Source organism: Urocampus carinirostris, chromosome 1 (assembly GCF_059441175.1).
Source record: "Urocampus carinirostris isolate Australia breed hairy pipefish chromosome 1, RoL_Ucar_1.0, whole genome shotgun sequence".
In the NCBI taxonomy this organism is placed as follows: domain Eukaryota; kingdom Metazoa; phylum Chordata; class Actinopteri; order Syngnathiformes; family Syngnathidae; genus Urocampus; species Urocampus carinirostris.
In genome coordinates, this window is record NC_142349.1 from 31,577,504 (window position 1) to 31,603,954 (window position 26,451).

Genomic DNA, 26,451 nt, shown 5'->3' on the forward strand with positions numbered 1-26,451 from the left:
GACCATGGTGGTTGATGGATCCAACCAACCAACCAGATAGATAGATAGATAGATAGATACTTTATTCATCCCCGTAGGGATATTCACACTTCCAGCAGTAACCTTGTGTTGAAAAATAAAGTAATAAAATAAAGATATAGAATACAAAAATACCCAATAAAACGTTTTGCTACAGAGTATTTAAATAGTGCTACGGAAAATACACACTGTAATAAAACTAGGGTAATATGCAAATGTGGGGGTGGGGTTTAATGTGGGCTTTTGCTCCCCCAGGTGGAGATAAAGGGCCTCATGGCATGAGGAAGAAATGATCTCGTCAGTCTGTCCGTGGAACCAGACAGTGACAGCAATCTTTCGCTGAAGCTGCTTTCCTGTTTGGAGATGATGCTGTGTAGTGGATGTAATGAATTGTCCATGATTGACCGCAGCTTGTGCAGTGCTCGTCCCTCAGCTACAGTTGTCAGGCTGTCCAGCTCTGTGACCACAACAGAGCCCGCCTTCCTCACCAGTTTATTAAGACAAAGGCATCCTTCTTCTTAGCGCTGCCTCCCCAACACAATGCCACATAGAAGAGGGCGCTTGCCACAACAGTCTCATAGAATATTTTCAGGAGCTTTTTGCAGATGTTGAAGGAGGCCAGCCTTCTGAGGAAGTAAAGTTGCCTTCGACCTTTCCTACATAGAGCTTCTGTGTTGGCAGTCCAGTCCAGTTTATTGTCATAATTGACAACAGTGAGTCCAATAAAGAACTGGCATCCCATGAAGTGTCCTTTGTACTCGTCCAATAATGAAAACAGAGTAAACTGATCAGGTACTTAAGTTATTCAAAAGTATCTTTAAAATGTGCATAATTTCAAAATCACACTACTGCACTTGCTTCCCTTCTACTTACACTACAAAACAAAACTTCAATTGGCAGATAAACCTTTTTGATTTAATATTATTTTAATACCATTTTCTTTTACTCATTTCACAGAACAGAGTCAACTGAAAACGAGTTGTAAAAATCAGAAAGAAGAATACAAACTTCAGAGACACAAAATGATCAAAATACACCATTTTTGCCCAGCCTTTCAGGGAGTTTTTGTTTATCTTGGGTACTTGTAGCAACAAGATGGCGGAAATTTATTTCAGCACCCTCCAGGTGAGGTTCATGTTATAAAAAAGAAAAGGAAAAATATGAATTTCCGGACCTAAGAGTATTTCAGAAAATGAACATTTGTCGGACAGTTTGTGAATCTTAAATTATTATTCAAATCTATGTTGTTTTTTTAATGAATTCAATTCTGTTTTCTACCATAAGGCACTAAATATTACACAATGTCCATTTAAGTATTTTTATTGATAAATTAAAAGCTAAACATATTCCATTATCTCAAATGTAATGTAGTTAATTATTTTTTTTAACATACTTTTAAAACAAGTTAAAAAATTACGCATTTTTCTCATTTGGCCAAAAATAAAAACAAGAATGTAAAACAAAAACATCAATTACCTACCGATGTGACGTAGTTGCTTTTTTTTCTCAGTGCAATGGGAAATACCAATGATTCTCTACACTGGTTTAGGGGGACTTGGCTGAAAACACATTTTATCGGGGTACATCTACGTCAAAGAAAAATGGTTGAAAAACACGGAGTATTGGAAAAAGAAGTGCATTTAGTATTCCTTCATGATGCTGTTAGAACATTTTATGTTCCGTGTGTAGCTCTTGTCATGTTGGTGCTATGGTGAAAATGGTGCTGCTATCCTATTACTAAGCAATGATTAGTTTAATTGGTCGCTCTTACTAGATTACCTAGACCAGTGTTTTTCAACCCTTTTTGAACCAAGGTACACTTTTATTTATAAAAAAAGTTCCAAGGCACACCGTCCGTCGAAAATGTTTGAAAATGAAGTTATGTCAAATATTTCACTGTAGTACCTCATGAGCAGATAATTTGTATATAAAAAGAAGAAAATGATGCTTAAAATAAAATAGAATGATGTGCTTAATTTTTGTTTTTTTTAAAGTGCAATCTTAAACCGCTTTGTCAAACAAGTTAAGTTTTTAAATGTACTGTGCTACCTCATGAGGAGATAATTAGTATATAAAAAGTATATAAAAATCTACTGCCACCTACTGATATGGATGACTATTACAATTCCTCGTCTGAAGAAAGCAAAATGACTGAACAATGGCCTGATTTTTTGGGATGGATAAAATTGGGCAAATTCCAGCGGCACACTAGACAAGGTCTCACGGCACACTAGTGTGCCCCGGCACACTGGTTGAAAAACACTGACCTAGACACTCGTGTTTTCTTTCCCAGTAATCTTTCATTTTTTTCTTGCACCGTAATCTCTTGTTTTTTTACTCAGTTACGCTCCAAAAACATCCTGCGATAGTCATTAACTGCGAGGCATAAACATGTATTTTTTATTTATGAAATTATTTACTTATTCATTTACTACTTAAGAACAAACCCAATTTACAGGCTCATGGATTTGTTTAAAATATTTAATTACTGTACTTCATAAACTTTTTTTTAACCAATAACTTAAGTAGTATCAAGTTATAATTTTAAAAATAATCTTGATCAAGGACCTGATCCACATTGGAGTTCCAAAGACCCGCATGTTGCTCCAGAGCAAGTTTAGCAGATGGAAATGTCCACATTTGTTGGCGATGGAAAGAATCTTTGTCTGTTTACCAATCAGAATGCAGAACAGAATGTATGATAAATACCTGTAAAGTAGCAAAACTACCATAAATAAACGGTGATACAGCAGGGGATCAATGTATATCCTTTTGTTTGCCATGAATAATCAGGCATTACTAAGCTTATAAAGGACTCTATCCTGCTCTCCAATGCACAACCCATTCATATTTCCACTCCAAGATTTCTAAAACATGTGTTTATAAATTGATTTTAAATAGTCCTGCTTTTTGTTGTTGATTTTTTTTGTACACTGTACAAAATTCTGTTTTCTAACTGTGTCTTGTCACCTCTATATTTTATCTTCACTCCTGTTATATATTGGAAACAGAGCATGACTAACAAAAGCATTGAGGTTACTTACACTATAATCACAGAGAAAAAAGGGCATGTTATAGGTAGGTAAAATAATCTAAAGATCCATCCATGAGGCTCCGGTGAATACATAAACAACCATAAACATCTAAAGCATGAAAGAAGACCTATTCAGGCTTTCAAAGAACCTGCAGAAGAATCAGACTCTGGTTACATAAAACACAACGTTGATGCACACATGGAGACTGAATGCTCACAGATTCCTGAACATTTACCCTCCGGCCAGCCGTCTCCAACCATACCGGTCATTAGCAGCTTTTACCGTAAATCGCACTGTGGTTTGATGGTAAAACTATCACTTACGGGGGAAGTAAACAACATTGTGGCTGATGCCTGGTAAACACAGAAAGAATGCTGTGCATTTAAAATATCTTGCATGACAAACACACATTGCAGAAAATGGGCTCATTTTAGAAAAGGTTTTTTATATATTTTAGGATAATTTCATTTTGTTTCTTAAAAATATGTATGTGTATATTTTAAGCAAAACGGTGTTATCTCAGAAGTGAAAGGTATTTATTTTCTTATTTTACAGAAAAATAAGCAAGAGCATCTCAAAACTAGAAAAATAAACTTAAAATAAGATTTTGTTTTTCTACCAACAGGGTAAGATTATATTCCGGGGAATGTAATCTCATTTTTGAATAGTTTAACCTTGAAATAAGCTAAATGGTTTTATCTAACAAATTATGGAGAATTTGGCTCGTTTTAAGAAGTATTTTATTATTATTATTATTTGTTCATGAAAATCATTGTTAAAAAAAAAAATATTTCCCCATCTGCTGAATCGTATGCTTATTTTAAGAGTAATTTGGCTTATTTGAAGCAGTATTTCTACGCATATTTGCAAAAAAATTGCTTTAAATTAACAACAAAATATCTGCTTGACAATACAAACATTCTTAGTAATAATAATACATTTATACATTTTGCCCATTTAAGGATATGTTAAATTCTTTTTCTAGGGAAGTCAGAATGTCGATACTTAAAATAAGCATAATTATGATTTTTGATTGTATTGTTTTCTAACCAAAAATAACAAAAAATAAAAAATTACATAAAAATAATATTTGACCACTAGATGTCACTGCATTAAGTGGTAGAGCCAAAAACAAGTGCTACAAAGCACAAGGAAGATTACAAACTATGGGTACCCAACTTTTCTTTTAGTGGTTTTGCCCAGCTTTTCATAAGTTTTTTTGTTTTTTGGGGAGTACAAAAATGTCTGTTCCCTAGAGGTGAGTCTTATGGTATGTAAAATAAAGTCAGATTTTCCAAACCAACAAGTATTTAAAAATAAATAAATAAATAAAAGGGACGTTATGTAACAGATCTTTGCTTCGCCATGAGAAGTCACTAAAAAATACACACGGTCCCTTTAACTCATATTCTGAAAACACTATTTCAAACAAAATGCCACATTTAGATAAGTGGGACCACATTCTACAATCCATTATTTGTCATTAGTATACAGGAGAATCCATTACTATTTTTTACCACTTAGGGCTGCTAAATGATACAGAATGTCCCTTTATTGATATATATTTATTGATTTAAATGACAGTAAAAAAACAAGAATGTTCTCCCATTGGGGTATTGTTTGCAGTGTGGAAGTTAAAGGGGAAGAAAATGACATAAAACACCTTTGCGGTGTAGTTTTCACACTGTTTGTCACCATCGAGACCAAGCACATGGCCAAACATTCCACACCTTCAGGCTGTTTTCCTGCCTGGCACGCTCCTTCCCTCCTCCCACACGGTGACGTATAAATATCCGTCTCACAGCATCGCTGCTCTTCAGTATGTTCTCCGCTAAAGAGTCTTCAAAGAGAATTAAATCCAAGTAAACTACTAACTAGCAAAGAAGCTGAGTGGCTAGACTTTCGTTTCCTGCTGCAAAATGTGGCATCAGATGGTTTTGCTGTCCTTGTCCTTTCTCCTTTTGGCCAGCAAACTCCAGGCTGAAGACCAAGCGTCTCTGCGTCGCTCCAGTGACGCAGATGGACGTTGTCAGTACATTTTCACAGTGGCCAGCCCTCAGGAAAGCACCTGCGACGGGGCCAGGGGGAGACAAGAGATGGAAGGAGTCCTTAACAGGCTCACTCTGCTTGAGGCTTTGGTTAGTCGGCTGATGGTAGGCCAAGCTCAGGTGGGCCCTCCCGAAACATTCTCTCAGATAACAGGAGAAAGAAACCAGCTCCGGCGGGAAAGGGATCGACTGAGCAAAGAGGTCCAGGAGCTCCACACCAGGGTGATGCAACTCGGTCTGGAGGCTGAGACTCTCAGGCACAAACCCTGCCTGCAGGCAAACACTTCAGCAGATGTGGATCCAGAAGTCAGCCTAGGACTAAGAAGTGGTAAGTGCTCTTCTACATGAATTGATGATCGAATTCACTTTTATGCAGTTGAAAATGTCCCTTTGTTTTACCCGTCTTTGAGAATTCAGGCTTCAAACAAGGGCTCTAAACCAGTGGTCTGCAACTACCGAACCGCGGGCCTGGGGTGGTTTGGTACTGGGCATCACAGATGGGAAAAAATGATGCCTTTTTAAAAAAAATTGCCTATGCAGTTTTAGTCATATATACACTGATTTTCTTTCACCCTAAAAGATCTAAAAGCTTGTGTGTGTATTAGCAATAGTTCTTATCACTGCAATTGAGCATTGATTGATCAGTTGGCAAAAATCTCTGACCTCATTTGCTCAGTTTTGATGCAATGGGAATTGAACCCTGATCTCAACAGTGAGGGTACCGAATCCTAATGACTAGGCTATTAGGACTTTGCCTTTCCAATGAAAGGGCATTACATTTTACCTTATCATCACACAATGTTTACTTTCGTACAACATTGTGTTATAGAGCGTTATGGGAAAGACTTCGGTCAAAACAGCATTGCACAACGTGGTAAAATGAGTAAAAATAGTGTGATGATAAGATAAAATCCAATGCCTTTCTTTGAATATATTAAAGTTTCAATAACATGTCTGGTCTATGAACACAACACAAGTCCAGCGAAGAAAGTAACTTGTCCAGGTGATAATTGAACAAAACGAAAATTAACTCTTACCCCAATAGCAGACATTTTTTACTTGTTTTAAGATAATTATGGAATATTGAAAAGAACTTTATTTTTATTTATTGAATTTGTTTTTTAAAGTAAGCATTTTTTTTAAAAGACAAAAATTTTCCTCATGACGCAAGTGGTAGATAATTGTGTTCATTTTAGGAAATATTTCAAACCAACATCAGAAAAAAAATAAGCAAAACCGAACTACCATTTGCTAGATGAGACAATTTTGATTATTTTAGGTATAAATTATGGTATGTAAAAAAAAAGAATAGAGTATCTTAAAACTGGGAAAAAGGCACTTAAAATAGGCGAAATTTTCTGCCAGTGGAGTTCAAATCTAGTTTTTGCAGTGCGCTGAGTCAAAAACAAAGGTTTAATACAGTATAGTCATTGCCTTAAGTTTTTTGTAATACGATAACCGAGGTCTTACTGTAAAGCCTAAAATCACATGTAATTTCTCCTATAAATGTCATGTCGCTTGACTGACACATATGACGTCTAAAAAAGGGGCAACAAATAAAATTGCAGTTGGCCAATTGGAATGTTACAACTTTGTTTTCAGGAACACCACACTGACTAACAGGGAAACCCTCTGGTACATAAATAAGTGCTTGCTGCCTTATACGAGGATTATTTTTTACGCAGTTTAGCATGTATTTTCTTCCGGGTGTCTAAAACCTGGTCCAGAACTCAACATACAAGCCAGAGTTTGGCATTTGACACGGATGCTTCCACTCAATTGGCGAGTATATGGACCTCTGAGCCTTTGGTTGTGTAAAAGCAACCGTGGCATAACTGTGGTCTGTCCCTTAAGGACCAATCAGTACCAAGTGTTAGGTACAGACTGCAGCACACTTCCTTTAAAAAGTGTGTCCAAAAATTTGACCACACGGTACAAAAACACAAACCATTAGAGGATTAGTTGGACTCTGGGGAATTTGTTTAAGTGCTAACTATGTATGCAAACGTTTCACCAGCCCAGTATGAAGTTGATTATTCTTCAAGGTCCAATGGACATAAAAGTGCACCACAGAACGCTTTACGAGTATAAGCGTTTCCAAAGCTGACAAACAGACAAATTGATTTTCAGAGGGCGGAGACAAGCTTTTGTTCAGCTAACTTAATGAAGACCATTTTTCCACAGATCATGCACTTGATTTTCGCAATGATGCCTACCAGGAGATGAAGGCAGAAATATCAGAAGTCCCAGCATCCCAGCTCCTCCCTGACCGAAATACTTCAAGTGAGTTGTTTTGAATTTAAGCAGCCATTTTTCTGAAATTTTGTTTGAATGTCTAATTTTAGATGATTTGTTACCTTTTTATAACATTCATCAACATCAAGGTGTTGTTCGGAATTTGAAACTTTGTTACTATCTGCCGCCATCTCCTGGCTTACAGTCATGACCACAGCTTCAGTCAGCTCATTCCTCAAGACGTGCTCAAATAAACTCATTTTTTTCACCTTTTTGGGGGTTTGCGTTGGCGTTTGGACTATAATTAAAACAAGACTTTTTTTCATGCTACACTGCCCCAAAACGGAGATTACGAGCATAAAGTCACCCTCAACCCCCTCATTCCCCTCTTTCCTTCCAAATATTTTGAGCATCCCGGAAGAAGTACAGTAGGGGCATTTTATGGATGTATTCATTACTGATTGATTTATTTTTATAGGAATAGAAATTTTCATTGAACACGTATAATGGACAATGACATAAAAAGGAAGCTTAAGATAAAATAAAATGCCAAATTAATTCGTAATAATTTTCATTTTAAAATGTTATTTTGTGTGGAATTTGCTAAAAATATATTTGAGAACAGCAGAACATTTTTCTCCAAACTTTTGTTATGGAAAACCCGATTTGGCCCTCTCCCACCATGGCCCTTTGCGTATCAGACCTCTGCTCTATAATTAAAGGAGCGGTACAATATTTTAAACTTTATAACTCTCTGCCGCCATCTACTGGCTCATGTCATTATTGTACCCTCAGTCAACTCGTTCAAGATGCATGTGCGAGTTCGTACATTTCTTAGACCAGGGGTCGGGAACCTATGGCTCGCGAGCCATATATGGCTCTTTCTATGAGTGCCTATGGCTCAGAGACCAATTTGATTGCATGCAAAATTTCTCCATCTTGTTCAAAATCGAGAATGTCTATCCTATTCAGGTACACGTAAAGCCAAAACAAAGCTAAATGCAAAGGAAACACTTCGCAGTATATATAGGGCACGTTTTTCACTACAATTTACAGTCAAGGTGTCACACAAAAAAAGGGGGGAAAAAAACTCGTTTTGGCTGTACAACGCTAAAGAATCCTTTATTTAAAAGTTCACTATATAATCTGTGTTCAGTGTTCAGATACTTTATGATGAATCCACAGAACTGTAAATACGCCAAAACACCGGAAGAGAACTTAGTCATTTGATTGGGTGAGTGGGAGGGATGGGTGGAGCTATGCAAAAAGTACAAGCATTCCCTCCCATCTCTCGCCAAAGGTAAGCACATAAGGCTCCCTATTCTCAGAATGTTGTGACGTTTTTACAAAATAAATGCTTGCATCTGGTTTTGAAACCAATATGTATGAAAAAAAGGGTCAAAAGGAGTTTAACCGATCTTGAGTAATTGCAAGAAAGAGACAAGTTTAAAGTGGTCTGTTTGTTGAATTTGGGACAGGGGCTCTGGCATTATTCTCTTTTCATAATTTTTATCAAATCATCAAAAATAAATGTGCTGAAGACTAAGCTTTTGTCTGGGGCGCGGGTTTAGCAATTTAGTAAATTTGTCTCATAATATATGGTGTGGCTCTTTCCCAAAATAAAATTAATATTTTTTGCTTTTATGGCTCTTTGAGTCAAAAAGGTTCCCGACCCCTGTCTTAGACACTTCCGATAAACTAAGCCTTTTTTCACCCTTCTTGGGGTGGGTGAAGGCAATTGGACTCTCGTTGAAGCTGGCCTTTCCATACTTTCAACTCTCATTTTTGTACTACACTAACAAATAGAGGCAAAAGGTGGCAATAGAGGCAGTTGGGCATTGTTAAAACATAATTGATAGAGAAAATACTTTCAACTTTTTAAAGAAACCTCAAATTATGCATCCTATCTTTAACCTAATTGGTGACTTTATCAATTGGTTGTCACTAAAATACACAAAATATGACAATTCCCTGCACCACTTCGTGTCAGGTTTTTGTATGTTTCTAACAAACAGTAAACGTCATCTTGTTTTTTAGGTTGCGGCGAGTTGCTGTCTGTGGACGATCCAGTGTTACATAGGAAGGCCGATGGTTTTACAGGGAAATACGGAGTATGGCTCCAAGATCCCGAACCCCAAGGGACTCAATACACCAACAAGACTGTGTGGCGGATCAACACAGTGGGAAAAGATGTCCGTCAGTTGTTTGCATATGAAGACATGGAGCAGTTCTCCCATGGCTTCCCTATGAAAGTTCTGCTTCTGCCTGAAGCTGTAGAGAGCACCGGGGCAACCGTGTATCGCGGTTCCCTCTACTTTCAGCGTAAACGCAGCCGCACCCTCGTCCGCTACGACCTGACATCAGAAACGTTGGCGGCGCGTCGGGAACTCTCACACGCCGGCTTCCACGGCCAATACCCTTACTCCTGGGGAGGCTACACCGACATCGACCTGGCCGTGGATGAGCGAGGTCTGTGGGCCATCTACAGTACCAGCAAAGCCAAAGGTGCTGTCGTGCTCTCCCAGCTCGACCCTGTGAGCTTAGAAGTGTTAAGAAGCTGGGAGACCAAAATCCGGAAGAGCGCGGTGGCCAACGCCTTCATGGTGTGTGGTCGTTTGTACACAGTGGCCAGTTACACGGCAGCGAACACCACCATTAACTACGTGTTTGACACGGCCACCAAGGTGGGCCATGACCTCACCGTGCCCTTTAAGAACAAGTATCGTTACAACAGCATGGTAGACTACAACCACGCACAGAGGAAGCTGTTTGCGTGGGACAACTTCCACATGGTCACATACGATGTAAGAGTGGGCAGAGTTAGCAAGTAAAAAAGTAGACGGGAAGAAAGGGGGAGGCGGTGCGGGCTTTAAAATTGTTTTGAGTTGAATCGGTCTGATTTGAAAAAGAAAACTCATCACCCGATCATTGCTTTGCTGTCATTTCTCCCCCTGTCACTCACCTCAAAGCCTCACTCCTCAGGCCTTTGTGCGAATATTTTTTTCCTAAATACTATTGTAAATAGAATGTACCTAGCTTTAAAACGTTAATATTAAATCCCACACTTGTCAAAAAAATGTGTATATGACTGATTATCATAAAGACAATGTTCCCTTTGGTAAATTGTGAAAAAACACCTATTGACGCGAGAAGGGCTACCTGATTGACATGCATTTCTGACCTCTTATCATGTTGTTAATATATTATGACTAAGTTATAATTGAATAAACTACCGGATTGAATAAACTCTGCTTTTATCATCTTTTTGGTTTGGCTTGGCATTTGGACTATACTTGAAACAGATATTTTCCTACTTTTACCATTCTCATGCTACACTAACAAAATAATAAGGCAGGGGTAGGGAACCTATGGCTCGGTAGCCATATATGGCTCTTTTCATGAGTACTTATGGCTCTGAAATAAAATGTAACTATTGCACGTTCCAAAGTCAAATGATTTCATCCCGATTTTGGTCCATATAAAGCCGAAGCAACTTGATGCAGAAGTTTGATAAGAAACCATTTAAACTGATAAATAAAAACGCTGGCAAACGACTTTGATCGGGTGAGCAGTACGGGTGGGCGGATCCCTGCACACAGCGCAAGGCACTTCCTTCTCTCTCTCTCTCTCGCTCGGTGCAGTCTACACCGAAAGTGAATATGACGATATGCTTATCGTTTGCAGTCATTTGTGACATTTTTACAAAAGAACTTTGCATGCACATTCTTTTGAAACCTTTATTAAGGACAAACTTCATGGAAAAAAATTGCCTCAACGCTACTCACTTAAGGTGGAAGACAAATTGAAAATGGCATATTTACATTGATTTGGGACACAGGATTTGGCGTTATTATCATTTCATACATTTGCTGAAATCATCAAATGACACACAGTGAAATAAAATGTGCTGAAGAATTAGCTTTTGTCTAGAAAGCGTGTTTGGCAGTTTTTTTTCAATTTTTGTCTGAAAATATATGATGTGGCGCTCTCAATTTCTTTTTAAAACAATTTTTTGCTTTTATGGCTCTCTGGGTCAAAAAGGTTCCTGACCCCTGTAATAAGGTGAGGAGCATTAGGTGACTCTCTATTTTTAGTGCTTTCTGTAGATAGGTTTGTGCTTCTGCAACGGGTAAGCTGCTCTATGGAAGAGGTTTGGGCCTTTGTTGGCTGTTGAATTCATTCTTCAGACATCAATTCCACAAAACGGCAATTTTTTTTTATTTCAGGAAAATGAACAAACACTGGCAAGACATACAGTGATAATGTTGCTAAAAGTGAAGTTTGGTTTTGATGTGATACAAAAACTGTACAATTCCACAACATACAAAAAGATGACAGATGTCAGTAAACCATGATTTACTAGCTTAATGACAAAACACAGTTGAGCCTCAAAGAGTAATACGCATTTTACTAAAAAAATATATTGGTATGAAAAGCAGAAGAGGCATGCCATTGTTACCACTGTCTTTTTCCAGAGTCTTACGACAAAGGAAACTTCTCACACTTGCTCTGTATTTGCCCTCTTCACTACCCTGAGCAATCACTATGGATTCATGTTTGTTTTAGAGAATAATGAAAAGAATGGGGGGGGGGGACATTTGATCATTTCTAAATGAATATATTATCTTCATATAGATGTAAGATATGATAATTTGTTTAAATTGATACAAAGAAACATCTAAAGTTATTTTGGGGACAAGTCTTTTGCTTCTACCTGTAACCTTTTTGTTTCATTAGTTCTTTTCGTGATGTGTTGCTTGTTGCAGCATGATTAAAATAAAAATAAAAACAAAGAAGAAATACAATTAGCACATCCCCGTGTGCTTAAATTGGGTGAGGATGGTGATGAAGTCCTCTGATGATGTCATATACCTCACAACAAACAGTTTTTTCAATATGTGTAATTTTGCAAAACAATCCCAGGGAATCCGTTTGTGTTCCAAGGGGGCAAAAAAAAAAAAAACACGACCAGTAGCTCGTTGCAGTTATCCACACTCTGACCCAGAAACGTTCATGAGGGCCTGGTACTCTCTCTGGTGGTCAACAAGCCGTCTGAACACTTGATACTTTCTTTTGTAAAATCTGAAAAAAAAAAATATGGTTCTGGTTATTTTAATCCAGCTATATAACTCTTTCTTTTTTTGTGAAGAACTATCTCAGAGTGTCCCTAATAAATATGACAGTTGGATAATGTTTTTAAGATAAAAAAGCAGAAAACTAAAGTTAAGTTTACCTCTGAAGATTGTGGTCCGGCTCAACAACTTTCCCAACTTTAGCCATTTTTGCCATTGCCTCCTAAAGTTGTAAGGAAAAAAAATGTCAAATAATTATATTGGTTCGACCTCAACCCAGATGGAGAAACAAAATAGGGTCATGACTCATGCAGAGCAAAGCCTCTGCACTCTAAAACTGGATCAAAATTGAAATCTGACAGGTGCAGGCAAGTCCAAACAATAGTCTTATATTTAGGTTGTCTGGCTTGAGGGCTATTGACTACACATAAGATAAACTGCAAAAGGAAATTTTCCAAATCTTACAATAAAATAACTATGGAATCAAAGACAATTTCCATGAAATAAAACTTAAATACCAATTTATGTTCTTTATCCTCAAAGAAATTCCAGTGTAAATTCTTAGGGAGTGCGCCGATCAGCTGGCTTGTGTACTAACAGACATTTTCAACACCTCGCTAGACCAAGCCATAGTACCATCATGCTTCAAAATTGCCAACATCATCCCTGTGCCAAAGAAACCACAGATCTTATCATTCAACGATTACCGGCCCGTTGCACTGACTCCTATCGTAATGAAGTGCTTTGAGAGACTGGTTAAAGAGCACATCACCTCCAGTCTCCCCTCCTCATTTGACCCCTTTCAGTTTGCCTACCGGACAAACCGCTCCACCAGGGATGCCATCTCCTCTGCGCTTCACCTGAGCCTGACACACCTAGAGGAGAAGAACACCCATGTGCGGATGCTGTTCCTGGACTTCAGTTCAGCATTCAACACCATCATCCCACAACATCTGGTAGACAAAATGAGACTCCTGGGTTTCAACACCCCCCTGCGGAACTGGCTGCTGGACTTCCTCAGTGACGGACCCCAATCAGTGCGGATAGGTCAGAACATCTCAGATGTCATCTACCTCAGCACGGGCTCCCCCCAAGGCTGTGTCCTGAGCCCCTTGCTGTTCACCTTGATGACACACGACTGCGCCCCTAGGTCCGCCACAAACCACATCGTGAAGTATGCTGACGACACAACAGTGGTGGGCCTCATCAGGGATGACAACGACCTGGCCTACAGAGAGGAGGTGGAGCAGTTGGTGGCCTGGTGCAGGGACAACAGCCTGGTCCTGAATGTTGACAAAACTAAAGAGATCATTGTCGACTTTAGGAAAAACCAGCCCAACCATGCCCCACTTTGCATCAACAACAAGGCTGTGGAGGTTGTCAGCAGTATCAAGTTCCTAGGGGTGCACATTACAAACAAACTCACCTGGTCCGTGAACACTGCATCACTGGTTAAGAGGGCACAGCAGCGCCTGTACTTCCTGCGGAGGATGAGGAGAGCCCACCTGCCCCCACCCTCCCTCATCACATTCTACAGGGGCACCATAGAGAGTATCCTGACCAGCTGTATCTCTGTGTGGTGTGGAGGCTGCAGCGCTATCGACTGGGGTAGTGTGAGGAGGGTAACGAGGACAGCAGAGAAAATAATCGGGACTACACTTCCCTCCATTCAGGACATTGGCCAGAAGCGCTGCCTATCCCATGCTAAGAACATTATCGGGGACCCCTCTCACCCCCATCATGGACTGTTCACTCTGCTAGCCTCTGGGAAGAGGTACTGCAGTGTGCGGTGCAGGACCACCAGGTTCCGCAGTAGTCTAGTCCCCCTGGCCATTAGACTGTTAAATGGTCAATCTAACATATAGTTAACCTAAATCTAAACGGCTGCTAATCTGACTTTTTGCACTACTAGCAGTTCTTTATAGCTTGCCACTCCTTGCACATTTGCTCTCTGCACTATTGTACTTACAGCGTTATTGTTACAGTGTTAATGTTACTGTTTACCTGACTTGTTAACCTGAATGCCCATTTTGCACATCTGTTTAGCTACTCCTCTTGCACTATCGGCACTATGGTAAAATACTATACGTAGCCATAATACAATACAACTTTTACTTATATCTGTACATTCGAGGAAACTGTGCGGGTCAGATGTATCGACATTTCGTTCTGTATACACGTGTACTAGAATGACAATAAAGTAGATCTGAATCTGAAATGATTTCTCTTTGAAAGGGTAACAATATATAAAGAGTGCTAGATTTGGAGCACTTAAATTTTAAAAGTTTTGAAAATATCAATGATTTGAGTTGTGTGATTTATAGAGAAGTGTGTGTGTGACCAGTATGGTGCTATGGTCCTGGGATGCACACGCTCCAACAACTGCAGCTCCAACCAACACAGCTTCAGTCTGCTCCGGCAACACTACAGGCAACCCTGAAAGAGACCGACTTATTACAGGTATATAAATATATAATAATTAATTTTCACAAAATGTATTCATCACAAACACAATCCTCCTGAAAAAAAAGGAAAACTGAGGCTAGGTTCCACAAATACAATTGAATTATCTTGTTTCTTTATGTACAGTGACCCCTCTACATACTAGCTACTCTGGTTACGACACATTTGATAAGAGATGTCTTTCAAGCAATATTCTTGCATGACATATGAAAGAAAATCCAAGTTATGAGAATTCTGTGACACTACCATTAAAGGGGCCAAGTGCTTGAGACTGCTCACTGCCAGCATCAGCTGGTCCCAGTTAGCACGAGCGTTTCACACCATACAGAACGGATCCAATGCTCTTGTTTTTGCATCGCATTGCATCTTTTTTGTGACCCTACTCATGAGTTCTGGAAAAGGAAATGGAAATGTGTTTTCTGAGAAAAACAAGACAATGATGTAAATTGAAATATCGCAGGAAATAATACATATGCATGAGCGTGGATTTGGTGTGAGTGATGTAATGAAGCAGTATGATCGGTCATCAACTATGATCTGAACAATATTGAAACAGAAAGATGCTATTAAAGCTATAAAACTAACCAAGGGCCTCGCATTTACCTCCGTTTACAACCGCCGACTTCCTGTATGGTAAGTGGTCATAATAAATTTGTATTTAATTTATTTAGTATCATCTTATCATATTACTGTATTTTTTGTCCAATTACTATTTAAATATGTTTTATGGCTATTAAGGGCTACCTTGAATGATTTTGGGCGACCGACAATGTATTCATTGGTTTTCAGTTGTTTCTTATAGGAAAAATTTGATCCAAGATATGAGAAGTTTTAGGTACGTGCTTGATCTAGGAACAAATTCATCTTGTATGTAGAGGCACCACTGTAGAACTATTTTGTCAAAAAAAGTTTAAATTATTAGAAAGGGAAGAATAACTATTAGTGTGAGCTTTGTAATTATTTTTTGTAGTTTCTAGGCAGTAACATTTAAGCAAGTTTTTTTTATCCTAGTGATTATTCAAACAATAATTTTGAATTTGTAGCCAAAGAATACTAGAATAGACTCTTGTGGAAAAAAATTGTTTGTGTTACCAAACACAAAAGCATGTCACGGTCGCTTCGTTTGCCCTTTGTACCTGTTGCATTAGCATGAGTCTGCACAAACAGACTGTTCTTGCTCAACCCTCCGCATAAGAAGATGGTTTTGATGTCATGGCCGGCATCTTTCATGGCTTCCAGTATATGCAGCGTACCCAGCTGAAATAGGAAAAGGATCCGGTGAGAAAGCAGAGAAGCTAATATTATCTTTGATAGCAGAAGAGGACGTTAAAAATAAAAAGAGTTGACTGACCGCTAGCCCTTGTATGGTGGCCAAGTAGAGCAAAGCCAAGTCATCCAGGCTTTGGGAAAGAGACAGTCCAACCACCTGCAAAATTGCCATCCCTCAAATTCACATTAAAGTGAAAAGGCTAAGACAGAGGTCTCCAATATAATGGCCTTGGGGCCATTTGCGGCCTGTCAACGAATTTTCAGCAGCCTTTAGTTTGTAATATTTCGGGGGGGACTCATTTTACCTTCAGGGGCCTCATGGGAATGGCCAAAGTCTGAAGAACATTTATACTGAAGAGCACAAATACATGCACAGACGCATACACGCGCTTGCACAAAATAGGAGCAATTATTCTATGATAAATGGTCTCGGATCAGATACAGTAACCTTCTTCTAGAAAGAAGAAAAACTTTCTCCAAGACTGACACAGAGAAGCAATAAAGCACAGCATCACGCAAAGTCTGCCTACGACATGGCAACTAGTATGGGTGAAGATCACCCATTTTTCAAGCTGCGCATACTATGTTGCACAACACCTGGGCATAGTTATAAATTGTGGATTCACAACATCTGCAGTAAGTTGTGGTCTCAGTATGACAAACGTGCAGCTTTCACGTCAAGTCTTAGCTCACCATTCCTTTTAGAGTGGGGTCAGCCAGGGGTGACCTGTTTCCGTGAAAGTCAGGCCACACGTGAAGACTTGAACCCAGCGTGTCGATAGCTGAATGTGATGAAGCCATGTGCTTTAGGTGGCTGTTCAGGTAGCTGTAAATACTATCGCTGGTGGAAGGACAACTGAGGAAAGAAAACCACAGAAAAAGAACGTTTGAATGCAGCCTTGCCAGTAACATTGACTCATCTCAGCAAATACTGTAACCTTGTCAGCTACAGGTAATGGAAAATGACAGCTGTTTTAAAATACTCCTGAAAAGTCAAATGGTGAGTGCTTAACAAACCTCTGATGTACCTTTCCTTCTAGCTGCGGGTAAGCGGCGTGGCCCTTCACCAGGTGCTCAATCTGGACAAGGAGACAGGTCATGCATGGTGAAAATCAGATCACCAAAAGAAAGTAACAAAACAGTCATACAAAATGTTTTTTTGTTTGTTTGATCACAACAGCATAATCAGGAAACATTGGTTGAACACGAACAAATTAGGGGGAAAGTTAACGTTTAGCTTTTCTACATTGAGCGGACTGTAATCTTTTATCTTGGTTCTCTTGTAAAGTGACATCACCCCAAAATAAGTTTTCTGAGCATTTTTTTGATCTGCAGCATTTTAAAATAATACAATAAAAAGTACACAAAATGATTTAACGCATAGATAAACCTTCCCCATGCACACTTTTAAAAAATAAATGACATCATAATATAAAGAAAAATTGAGGAAAAAACACCGCGTAGTGACTTCGTTTGCTACTAAGCTTAGTCTCATCTGTGTTCTGTTTGTGTGTAGCACAAATGGATGCTTTTATTTGATTTGATTTTGTATTTTTATGCATTCGTACATTATATCTTGGCGGTTTCAATAATTTTTGATGTCTGTCCCCTTTCATTAGTTGTTAACAGTGAAATAAACACATAACAACAGAACAAAATGATTTCTAATGATTAACTACAATAAGTTTTGATCGAAAGTTTGGAGATCAATACAAGTCAGAACACCACCTTCATTCAATTAAAATGTATATTTTATATATATATATATATATATATATATATATATAAATTATATATACCCCACAAGTAATCTTAACCTATTGAGAGACATCTTTGCTTAATTTATGTAATTTTTCACATACCATGATTATTTTTACTTATTTTTAGTAAAATATCTGAAACAAAATAAGCAAGAGCCTTTTTACTCAGCAGATGGCAGATCATTTTCAGATATCAAGATAAAATACCTATTCTTGGATTAAGAACGATTGTTCTTATTTTATCGGGGAAAAATATCTTAAAATGGTGGTTATCCAGGCCAAAAAATGTCCATACTTAATATATATCTGCAATATCTACATACACAAAAATATTTACTTTAAAATGTTTCTGATAAAACAAAAGGTAATGATCTGCCTTTGCAGGAAATATATTGCACTGGGTAAGATAGTTTCTGTAGTTTAGTGGAAATATATGTTGGCCTAGAGAGGGATGGGCGCCACCAGGCTGTACTTGCCCAAGACACACCACAGGAAATGGTGTACTAAAGACCCTATGGGTTAAGGCAGTGTTTTTCAACCCTTTTTGAACCAAGGTACACTTTTATTCATAAAAAGGTTCCGAGGCACACGTCCGTCAAAAATGTTTGAAAATGAAATTATGTCAAATATTTTACTGTACTATTTCACTGTAATTTCACTGTACTACCCCATAACAGATAAATAAGCAGATAAGAAAATAATACTTAAAATAAAAAGAATGATGTGCTATCTTTTTTTTACAGTGCAATCTTAAACCGCTTTGTTAAAAAATTAAGTTATTAAATGTACTGTGCTACCTCATGAGCAGATAATTAGTATATAAAAAGTATTTAAAAATCTACTGCCACCTACTGATATGGATGACTATCATGGTTCCTCGTCTGAAGATAGCAAAAACACTGAATAATGGCCTGATTTTTTGTAAATATAAAATTGGGCTAATTCCAGCGGCACACTAGACAAGGTGCCACGGCACACTGGTTGAAAAACACTGGGTTAAGGGATCCAACCAATCGAGATTGAAAGCTAAAAGTTCACTAAAGACATAATGACCAAGGCATCAAACGGTGATGTAAAGAATTTTTTAGCTAATTTTATGAACATTATCTGATTTTTAGGTGTTAAACAAAAACTAAAAAATTAGACAAATAATCTTGAAAGAAAAGAACCATACAAACTGCTTTATGTATGCCGTTCTCTTTCCACCACAGCATTTTAAAGCATGAAGCATAAAGGTGTTTGTTATTTTGAATTTGAGTTAAAAGAATATTTAAGACACTAAAAATAGTCACACTTAAATGGACTGAAATTGTAAAGCCAGGGTTTAAGTGATTTAGATAACTTGACACAAATAAGGACCACCAGAGCAGACTAAACTGACCAGGCGTCCTGTGACACTCTGCCCTCCCTCATTAAGCCAAAGACCAGGCACCATGGCAGACAGGTATGGACCCCACACTCCCGGGACGAAGAGCGGCTGTGCACTGATCTGGTCAAAATGTCAAACTCAATTATTACTGCAAAACTTGAACACAAGGCTTGAAAACATGCACAAACACATTTGCATCTGTAGAAAAACAAGCTATAGTGTAAAATATTATCGTATTTTCCGAACTATAAGGCGCACCGTGTTATAAGGCGCACCTTCAATGAGTGATATATTTTTAAACTTTTTCCATACATAAGGCGCACCGCATTATAAGGCGCTATAAGTGCATGCTGATTTAAGATCTGGTAATTGTGCAATTTTGTAATTGTAATCCTGTGCAGTCCTTCGAGACATTTTTGTGATTAAGGGCGTCATAAATAAATGTGACTTAACTTGACTTGGCTACAGTAGAGGATGTAGTTACGTTATGCAACCATTAGATGGTGCCACGCTAAACGGAATGTGCACAAAACAGTCAGATAGGTCAGTCAAACTTTATTTATAGATAACAAACAAGCTTTCCACATTCTTCATTCACTCCCAAAACAAATAAACAGCTGTTTTATTATTTTCTCTGAGGTAAAGCATTTTTGTGACACATCTTTAACATCTTTGAACAACAGCGAGGCATAACATTTTACTTTTCCTCCATTTAGTCAACACACAAAAAACCGTCTGATACTGTTATGGTAAATTAAACGTTGCAATCGCAATATAGTGACACTCGTAATGTGCAAAAACATCAAGTGCAAAACAATAACGATAAAGCAATAACATAATAACTGTAAAATGTAAAACGTAAACACACACCAAGTAGGACCACCTCTGAATTCTTTAATGTTAAGTTCCCGTGCCAGCGCTGTTGCCTTCATTTGAATAGTTATTGTACTGACACTTCTACTTGCTGCTCTTTGTTCAACAACCCACTGTTCAAGTGTGTCCTCTAACTGTGGCCATCTTGCTTTTATTGCCACAGAAACTTTGTTTAGTCTTCCTTACTTGGCGCGACGTATCCTCATGATTCCTCCACTTGTTGCTGTTGTTGTTGTTAGATCGCTTCAAGTCGTCTAAAGATGATCTTTAGGAACGACATGGAACGCTTCGGTTGTGTTACGAGTTCCGCGAATTGGCCGCTCCGAAAGCGGATGAGGTCAGCTTTGGGTAACTTGTACCGAAGCGTTCGTGTAGCGGGTGGGAGACGCATTCGTCGGCCATGAGGCCGTCCACAGGACACCACGTGGAGGTTGCGTTCCTTGTCCTGCACTTGTTGCTGTTCTACTGCGTGACTGATCGCCTTGAGTTTAAACTCTGCGTTGTAAGCATGTCTCTTAATAGGAGCCATTTCAGGGTCTTTATACAAACGCACTAATGAAAGAGAATCGTTGTTTAATATTTCCCAGTAGGCACAGCGCACTTCTTCTTCTTCTACGCGAAAAATGGAGTCGGTGGCTGCTTCTCTTAGTTGCGAGACCTTGCAATTCAATATTGATCCATATATAAGGCGCACTGGATTATAAAGCGCATAGTCAGCTTTTTAAAAAAACAAAACAGATTTAGTGTGCGCCTTATAGTGCGGAAAATACGGTAGTTCCTTCATATGCATTTTATGTCCTTCCCAAAAAGTTATATAGCAGGGTAAACACGTGTGTGACTCACTGCCATGTGACAAGACGAGGTCCCACAGATCATTGCCAGGCGTGTCGTGATTGGCTGGTCCTCACATGGGAGCTGAAAGCCCTTAACATCTGCGCCAACCACACCTAGAACAAATCAAGTCAATTTTATTTAAAGAAGAACACATGTGCTCTAATGAATTAGCATACCGTAAATTCCGGACTATAGAGCGCACCTGATTATAAGCCGCACCCACCACTTTTTAAATGATTTTTCACTTTTGTTCTTACACAAGCCGCACCTGTGTATAAGCCGCGTGCGCACGCATTATATCTTATGACACGATCACAAGTTTAATCCAGACCAGGCTGTAATATCCACGACTGTGATTTTGTTGAAATTAATTGTTCTATATTCTTTAACAATTACCCATTTTCCGTCAGATCATAATTCAGTCAATGGGGCAGGACACCTGCTCCCAGCCAAGGGGCTGAGCCAAGGTCCTAGCCTCCTACCAACACAAACTAAAAGTCAATAGTGCACAATCCAAGGATCACAGTTGGCATCATGAATGGAAAATGATACCTGTAATTAAGGTATGATGCAGACTAGTAAAGTCCGGGTCCCGTTGAAAGTAATCCAAGGAAACAAAATGTTTATTTCCAAAGTAAAGGGTGGGAAAAATAGATATCCACTATTGTCCGCTGCGACAACAGACTGATCTACCGTTAACTCAGCTTTACCCCAATTCCCATCAGCCCGCGTTTGCTCCGTCCCTTCTTTTTGATTGGCCCGTAGAACACATAACAGAATAAATCTCTAAAATAAATCCATTACAAAAATATACAGTTGCAAATACATATTATACATGGTTACACATATTTACTAAAAAAGACGGTAGACCGAGAGTTTTCAAAGCTTTAATAATAATAATATAACTTTCATCCCAAACCGTGCCTTTGAAAGGTACCAACACGCTAGTAGGATCACGCTCACAATGCATCAAATGTGCCTGTCAAAGAAAAAGCATCCCGCAATTGTGAAGTTCACAACTTCATCCCCATAACTATCGCCATCAAAGGCGTCTTCCTAATTATCCGAACATACCTTTACTTAACAGACAATGTATGCCTAAACTCAGAGGTTGCAGTCTTTCTTGACGCACATATTCTTTTTCATTTTCATTTGTATAGCCCTTAATCACAAAGAGTCTCAAAGGGCTGCAAAATAGTCTGAATTTATATAGCGCTTTTCAAGTCAATGAAGACCTCCCTAAAGCGCTTTACAATGTGCTTCACATTTACCCATTCACACACACCATGGAAGGCGCCAACCTCCTTATTGGGGGCATTAGGGGTTCAGTGTCTTACCCAAGGACACTTCTACATGTAACACGGAGGAGCTGGGATTCGAACTGCGATCTCTTGATCCCAAGACGAGCACTCTACCTCCTGAGCTAATGCCGCCCCCCCCAAAGCCCATAAGCACAGTTGATATAATGACACACAGAGACATGTGCAACATACCAAGCCCCCCAGCGTGAGCATCAATAAGCGAAGACCCCACTGCGGTTCCTAGATTCAAACCCAAATCTGCTGCTGCCTCCCGAGTTAGGCCATTTCCAAGAGGACTGCCAGGAGAACTTGTTACGTTGCCTTCAAGACAAAGCAAAAATTTAACAAGAAATTTAACATACGAGTTTTTTTTTTTTTTAATTCACCTATTTTGGAAAAGTTGTTTTCAGTGAGGTCTTCCAGTCCTATTGAGGTCCAAAAGCTGACATCCCATCCGTCTGAGGGGCAATATGTCCATTTACAAACCAGAGTGCAAAGGGATCTAAACAGTAACAGTAAAGAACCCAGCATTAGCATATTTTATCAACAAATAATATGAAATGGCATCTGCTAAATGACAAAGTACTCATGCTGCAAAGAACATGACACACCAATGAAATATATAAATACATATATGTAGGTATCAAATAATTTCTCAAAAACTAAATTTAAGGACTAAAATACTAGTTACAGTATTTAATTCTGTCATAAATATATAATTTGTTAAAGATGTTATATTTTTTTGTCAAACAAACCTGGTTAATGAGCCAGTGGCTTTCCATGAAAGGAAGTCTGGAAGGTCAAAAAAGTGAGCTGCTTTGTCCCAGCAGCTTTCCCATAAGTTCTACACAAGTGCACATAAAATAATGTTAAAATCCTTCAAGGTTTTTAGGTTTACATCAAAGAGAGAAACCACGACACAAAAAATCAACCAAACGCTTTCACCTTAGCTCACCTCTCACCTCTTTGAGCCACAGTAGCTTAGGGGGTTGCATTTCAGGCGACATGACCCCTCCTACCCGACTCAGGACGCTGTGGCCCGTGTTAGTGATTCGGCCTGCTTGCTCAGCAGCGCGATGGTCCATCCACATCACCACGTTTTGATGATTATTTTCTGGAAAAGGACAAGAGGCTATTACAGTGGCTTTCCTCGTTGCCTTGCCTTGTTGATGATCCACTCTTCTATCAGCAATAGCACCACCCCGTCGCAAAATCTCAGCTTTTTTGGGAGCACGAAGAAAAAAAAAAATGAGAAAGGCTTCAATGACGAAGATAGGGCTGGAGAAATTAGAGGCAAGATCGGGCACCAAAATAATGCAGCCCGGCCCAGGCACGCTGGTATAAAAGCCTGATCCAGCCTGAGCCCGACTAATTCACTTGATTTGCAGGACTGAGGCCGAAGTAAACTTGAAATGTCATATTTTATTTGTAAGGAGAGGTGATTTAAGATAACAAATTAACAAAATCTAAGTTAAACGAGACTGAACAGACATTTACATCTTTTGTATTTTTGTGTCTGCAGAAGTTACATTAACCAACAATTTTCCATCATTGACAATTTTGACCAGGATATTTTAAGGCTGTGTATTATCTTGACAGGTTGAGCCATGGGTCCATAAACCACAGCAGCGGTATGTCCTTAAGAATCTAATGCAGAACTTTAAGAGGCAGAGAAAATGAGAATAATGACGGGTGGATAATAGACAAAGACAGGAAGGAGTACTTTGATCTGACATTGCAAAAGAGTGTGTGGTGATGAGGTGACTTTTTTGATGAGATGGAGCCCGTCCCAACTATCTTCGGGCAGTGGGCAGAAGACACTCTGAACTGGTTGCCAGCCACTCGGAGGGAACACAGAGACAGACCACTCATTCGCTCATTCACACCTGTGGACAATTTGGACCAGCCAATTAACTTGAAATGCATGTTTTTGGAATGTGGGAGAAAACCACAGTGCACAAAGGAAACCCACACAGGCATGGGGAGAACATACAGACTCCGCACAGGAAGTTACTGACTCATTCACACCTAGGGATCATTTGGGCTAGACAATTGACCTGACATGCATCTTTTGGCGATGCGTGAGGAAACCAGAGACTCTGGAGAAACCCCACACAGGCACAAGTAAACCATGCAAACTCCACACAGGAAGGCCATGGTAGCCCGCATGTTGGTTTAGGATCAGGTAATGGTGTAATTGTAATCCTGTGCAGTCCTTTGAGACATTTTTGTGATTAAGGGCTATATAAATAAATGTGACTTGACTTGACTAGCTGGAATTGAACCCTGGACCATCGTAGGACGCCCTAACTACCCATCCGCCGTGCCAACCTGTAGAATAGTTTTTTTTCTATCGTTTTTTTTCTTTTTCAATAATTCAGTTTTTTGATCATTATTCAAACATTGTTTAAGTATTCATTTTTATAAACATAGACGTCAGAGAGAGAAGCCCAGCCTAGGGAAAAAATCTGGTCAGGTTGGACTCTGATTAAAGATCTTACCTCTAGACCGAATGAGCAAATATGTTCGTCTGAGTGTGAAAAAAGAAGAGGTCACCAACCTTTTTCAAACCGAGAGCTACTTTTTGTTACTAATTAGCTAAAAGGGCACAGACCTCAATAGGCATTTCTTAAAGTAAAAATTAAAAAACTATCAAGTTATTACTATGTAACTAATAGGTCACTACCATGTTAATAATTGTAAGTAGGCTGAAATACTCACTTAAAAAAAAAAAAGTCATTTTACGAGAAAATATTATTGACCCAGCTCTGGTGAGCTATTTTCATGACAGCACCACGTTGCAGACCACTGGTGTAAATTCACGGAGTAAATTTACCATTCTTGTTGACTGCCAGTGGCCGGAAGCGTTGGTCCAACACCACAAGTGAACAGGTAGCGTCAAAGCCAATTCCCCTCACTTGCTTTTTGTCCACTCCACGCGTCACTTCCTGACCACACACAGTGTACAAAAAGAATGCCATTATTGTAGGAGTGTTATTGTTAGTAGCAGAAGTAATTATGATTAAGGCGCCAATCCTAGCTGGTCTCACCTTAACAACGGCACAGCATTTCTGCCAGATTTCGGAGGAAGACTGTACATAATGGTCAGTGAAAGGTTCCCAGATACTGATGGGCTCCTGGGCAGTCGTTTTCAAACGACCCTCTTTGGTCACCAGAGCAGCCCTCACGCTGGCAGTGCCAACGTCCACTCCGACATAGAAGACTTCAGCCATGAGCAAGGACCACCACACTGGATTCTAAATTTACTGGTTACAATTCCAGGGGAACTAATGAAACAGAATGTTTACAGTACGATATACAATGATGTACAAGTGTAATGAGTGAAACGTGTGAAAAAGACGATAAACTTCACGCAAGTTTAGACCTCAATTAAACCCAACTGACTAAAAATGTTCACCTTTTCGAGAAGACAGCTTTAGATGTAAAGGCAGTCGGCACGCTCCCGGAGAACGGAAGGCGAAGGTGGACAAAAAGTATCCAATCGCGTATGTCGAATGGACGAAAATGGTCGAGCGTCCAATACTGTAGTATTGACGTTGTCCCGGATATGAATGGAAAAAATAATGGATTCAACAATTGATCAAAACAAAACAAAATCCTTCTTCTGCAAATTACTTTAAAAGTTTATGGTTGTGAAGATACGGTAATAGTATCTTTCATTTGCATGCATGTACAAAAGTCAATTAACTGATTAAAAAAACATTTTTTCCAAATATATCAAGGAACTTTTTTTACTTTGAAAAATATTGGGTTGTAGTAATTGGCAACAAGTGGCACATGTTACTCATCCAATTAAAACCTTAAAAGCCAAGAATTAGTTCATTTAAGGCCCATACCTTTCACAATCAATCATTGGCATCTGACTTAAAAATAATGCCTTATAAAACTACGGTAATTGGGGGAGAGGATTAAAAAAAACAACATGCCTTTTCCAGGCAGAGCAAGCAATTACATTACACACTGGAGTTATTTATCGGGCACCAAACTTTTAAATAGTGTAGTGAAATTTGGGTTGTAAATAATTGGTTAATTTATTGACCAATTAAATGGCCGAATGTTTTCTTTTCAAAACTCATCCTGCCATTTTAGAGCACCACATTCCTTTTTAGATAATTATATCAGAAAAAAACGGATGAAAAAACACTGGTATGGC

The 26,451-nt window shown here is 38.9% G+C and overlaps 2 protein-coding genes across 5 annotated transcripts; one reads left to right on the forward strand and one right to left on the reverse strand.

Annotated features, from left to right (window-relative positions):
* The first annotated feature begins 4,899 nt into the window (after window positions 1-4,899).
* On the forward strand, window positions 4,900-10,167 carry LOC148374309 (myocilin-like). The gene is made up of 3 exons (XM_088354877.1): window positions 4,900-5,429; window positions 7,286-7,384; window positions 9,374-10,167. The coding sequence occupies exons 1-3, from the start codon at window positions 4,973-4,975 to the stop codon at window positions 10,165-10,167; spliced, it is 1,350 nt and encodes a 449-aa protein (XP_088211003.1). The 5' UTR covers window positions 4,900-4,972.
* Window positions 10,168-11,530: 1,363 nt separating this feature from the next.
* fggy (FGGY carbohydrate kinase domain containing) lies at window positions 11,531-25,983 on the reverse strand. 4 transcript variants are annotated; one of them, XM_088334942.1, is made up of 16 exons: window positions 25,696-25,977; window positions 25,328-25,543; window positions 25,114-25,225; window positions 23,240-23,391; window positions 23,033-23,121; window positions 22,664-22,779; window positions 22,470-22,598; window positions 20,986-21,089; window positions 19,282-19,389; window positions 17,158-17,219; window positions 16,834-16,996; window positions 16,223-16,297; window positions 16,008-16,128; window positions 14,750-14,844; window positions 12,570-12,631; window positions 11,531-12,418 (listed from the first exon to the last, which is right to left on the reverse strand). In XM_088334942.1, the coding sequence occupies exons 2-16, from the start codon at window positions 25,508-25,510 to the stop codon at window positions 12,322-12,324; spliced, it is 1,668 nt and encodes a 555-aa protein (XP_088191068.1). In that variant the 5' UTR covers window positions 25,511-25,543; window positions 25,696-25,977; the 3' UTR covers window positions 11,531-12,321. The 4 variants fall into 4 exon arrangements, 3 of the variants coding, with proteins under 3 accessions (XP_088191068.1, XP_088191067.1, XP_088191069.1); XM_088334941.1 differs by having other exon boundaries at window positions 25,328-25,564; XR_015850398.1 differs by having other exon boundaries at window positions 12,369-12,418; window positions 13,835-14,844; window positions 25,328-25,980.
* Window positions 25,984-26,451: the final 468 nt, after the last annotated feature.

Excerpts from the sequence above, each read along its gene's own strand:
- fggy (XM_088334942.1), bottom strand. The coding sequence starts at position 25,510 with ATGGCTGAAGTCTTCTATGTCGGAGTGGACGTTGGCACTGCCAGCGTG. Across the intron at positions 22,599-22,663 it reads AAACAACTTTTCCAAAATAG|GCAACGTAACAAGTTCTCCT; the intron begins GTGAATTAAAAA and ends TTTGTCTTGAAG. Across the intron at positions 16,298-16,833 it reads ACCCCACTCTAAAAGGAATG|GTGGTTGGACTGTCTCTTTC; the intron begins GTGAGCTAAGAC and ends GCAATTTTGCAG.
- LOC148374309 (XM_088354877.1), top strand. The coding sequence starts at position 4,973 with ATGTGGCATCAGATGGTTTTGCTGTCCTTGTCCTTTCTCCTTTTGGCC. Across the intron at positions 5,430-7,285 it reads CAGCCTAGGACTAAGAAGTG|ATCATGCACTTGATTTTCGC; the intron begins GTAAGTGCTCTT and ends ATTTTTCCACAG. Across the intron at positions 7,385-9,373 it reads CCCTGACCGAAATACTTCAA|GTTGCGGCGAGTTGCTGTCT; the intron begins GTGAGTTGTTTT and ends CTTGTTTTTTAG.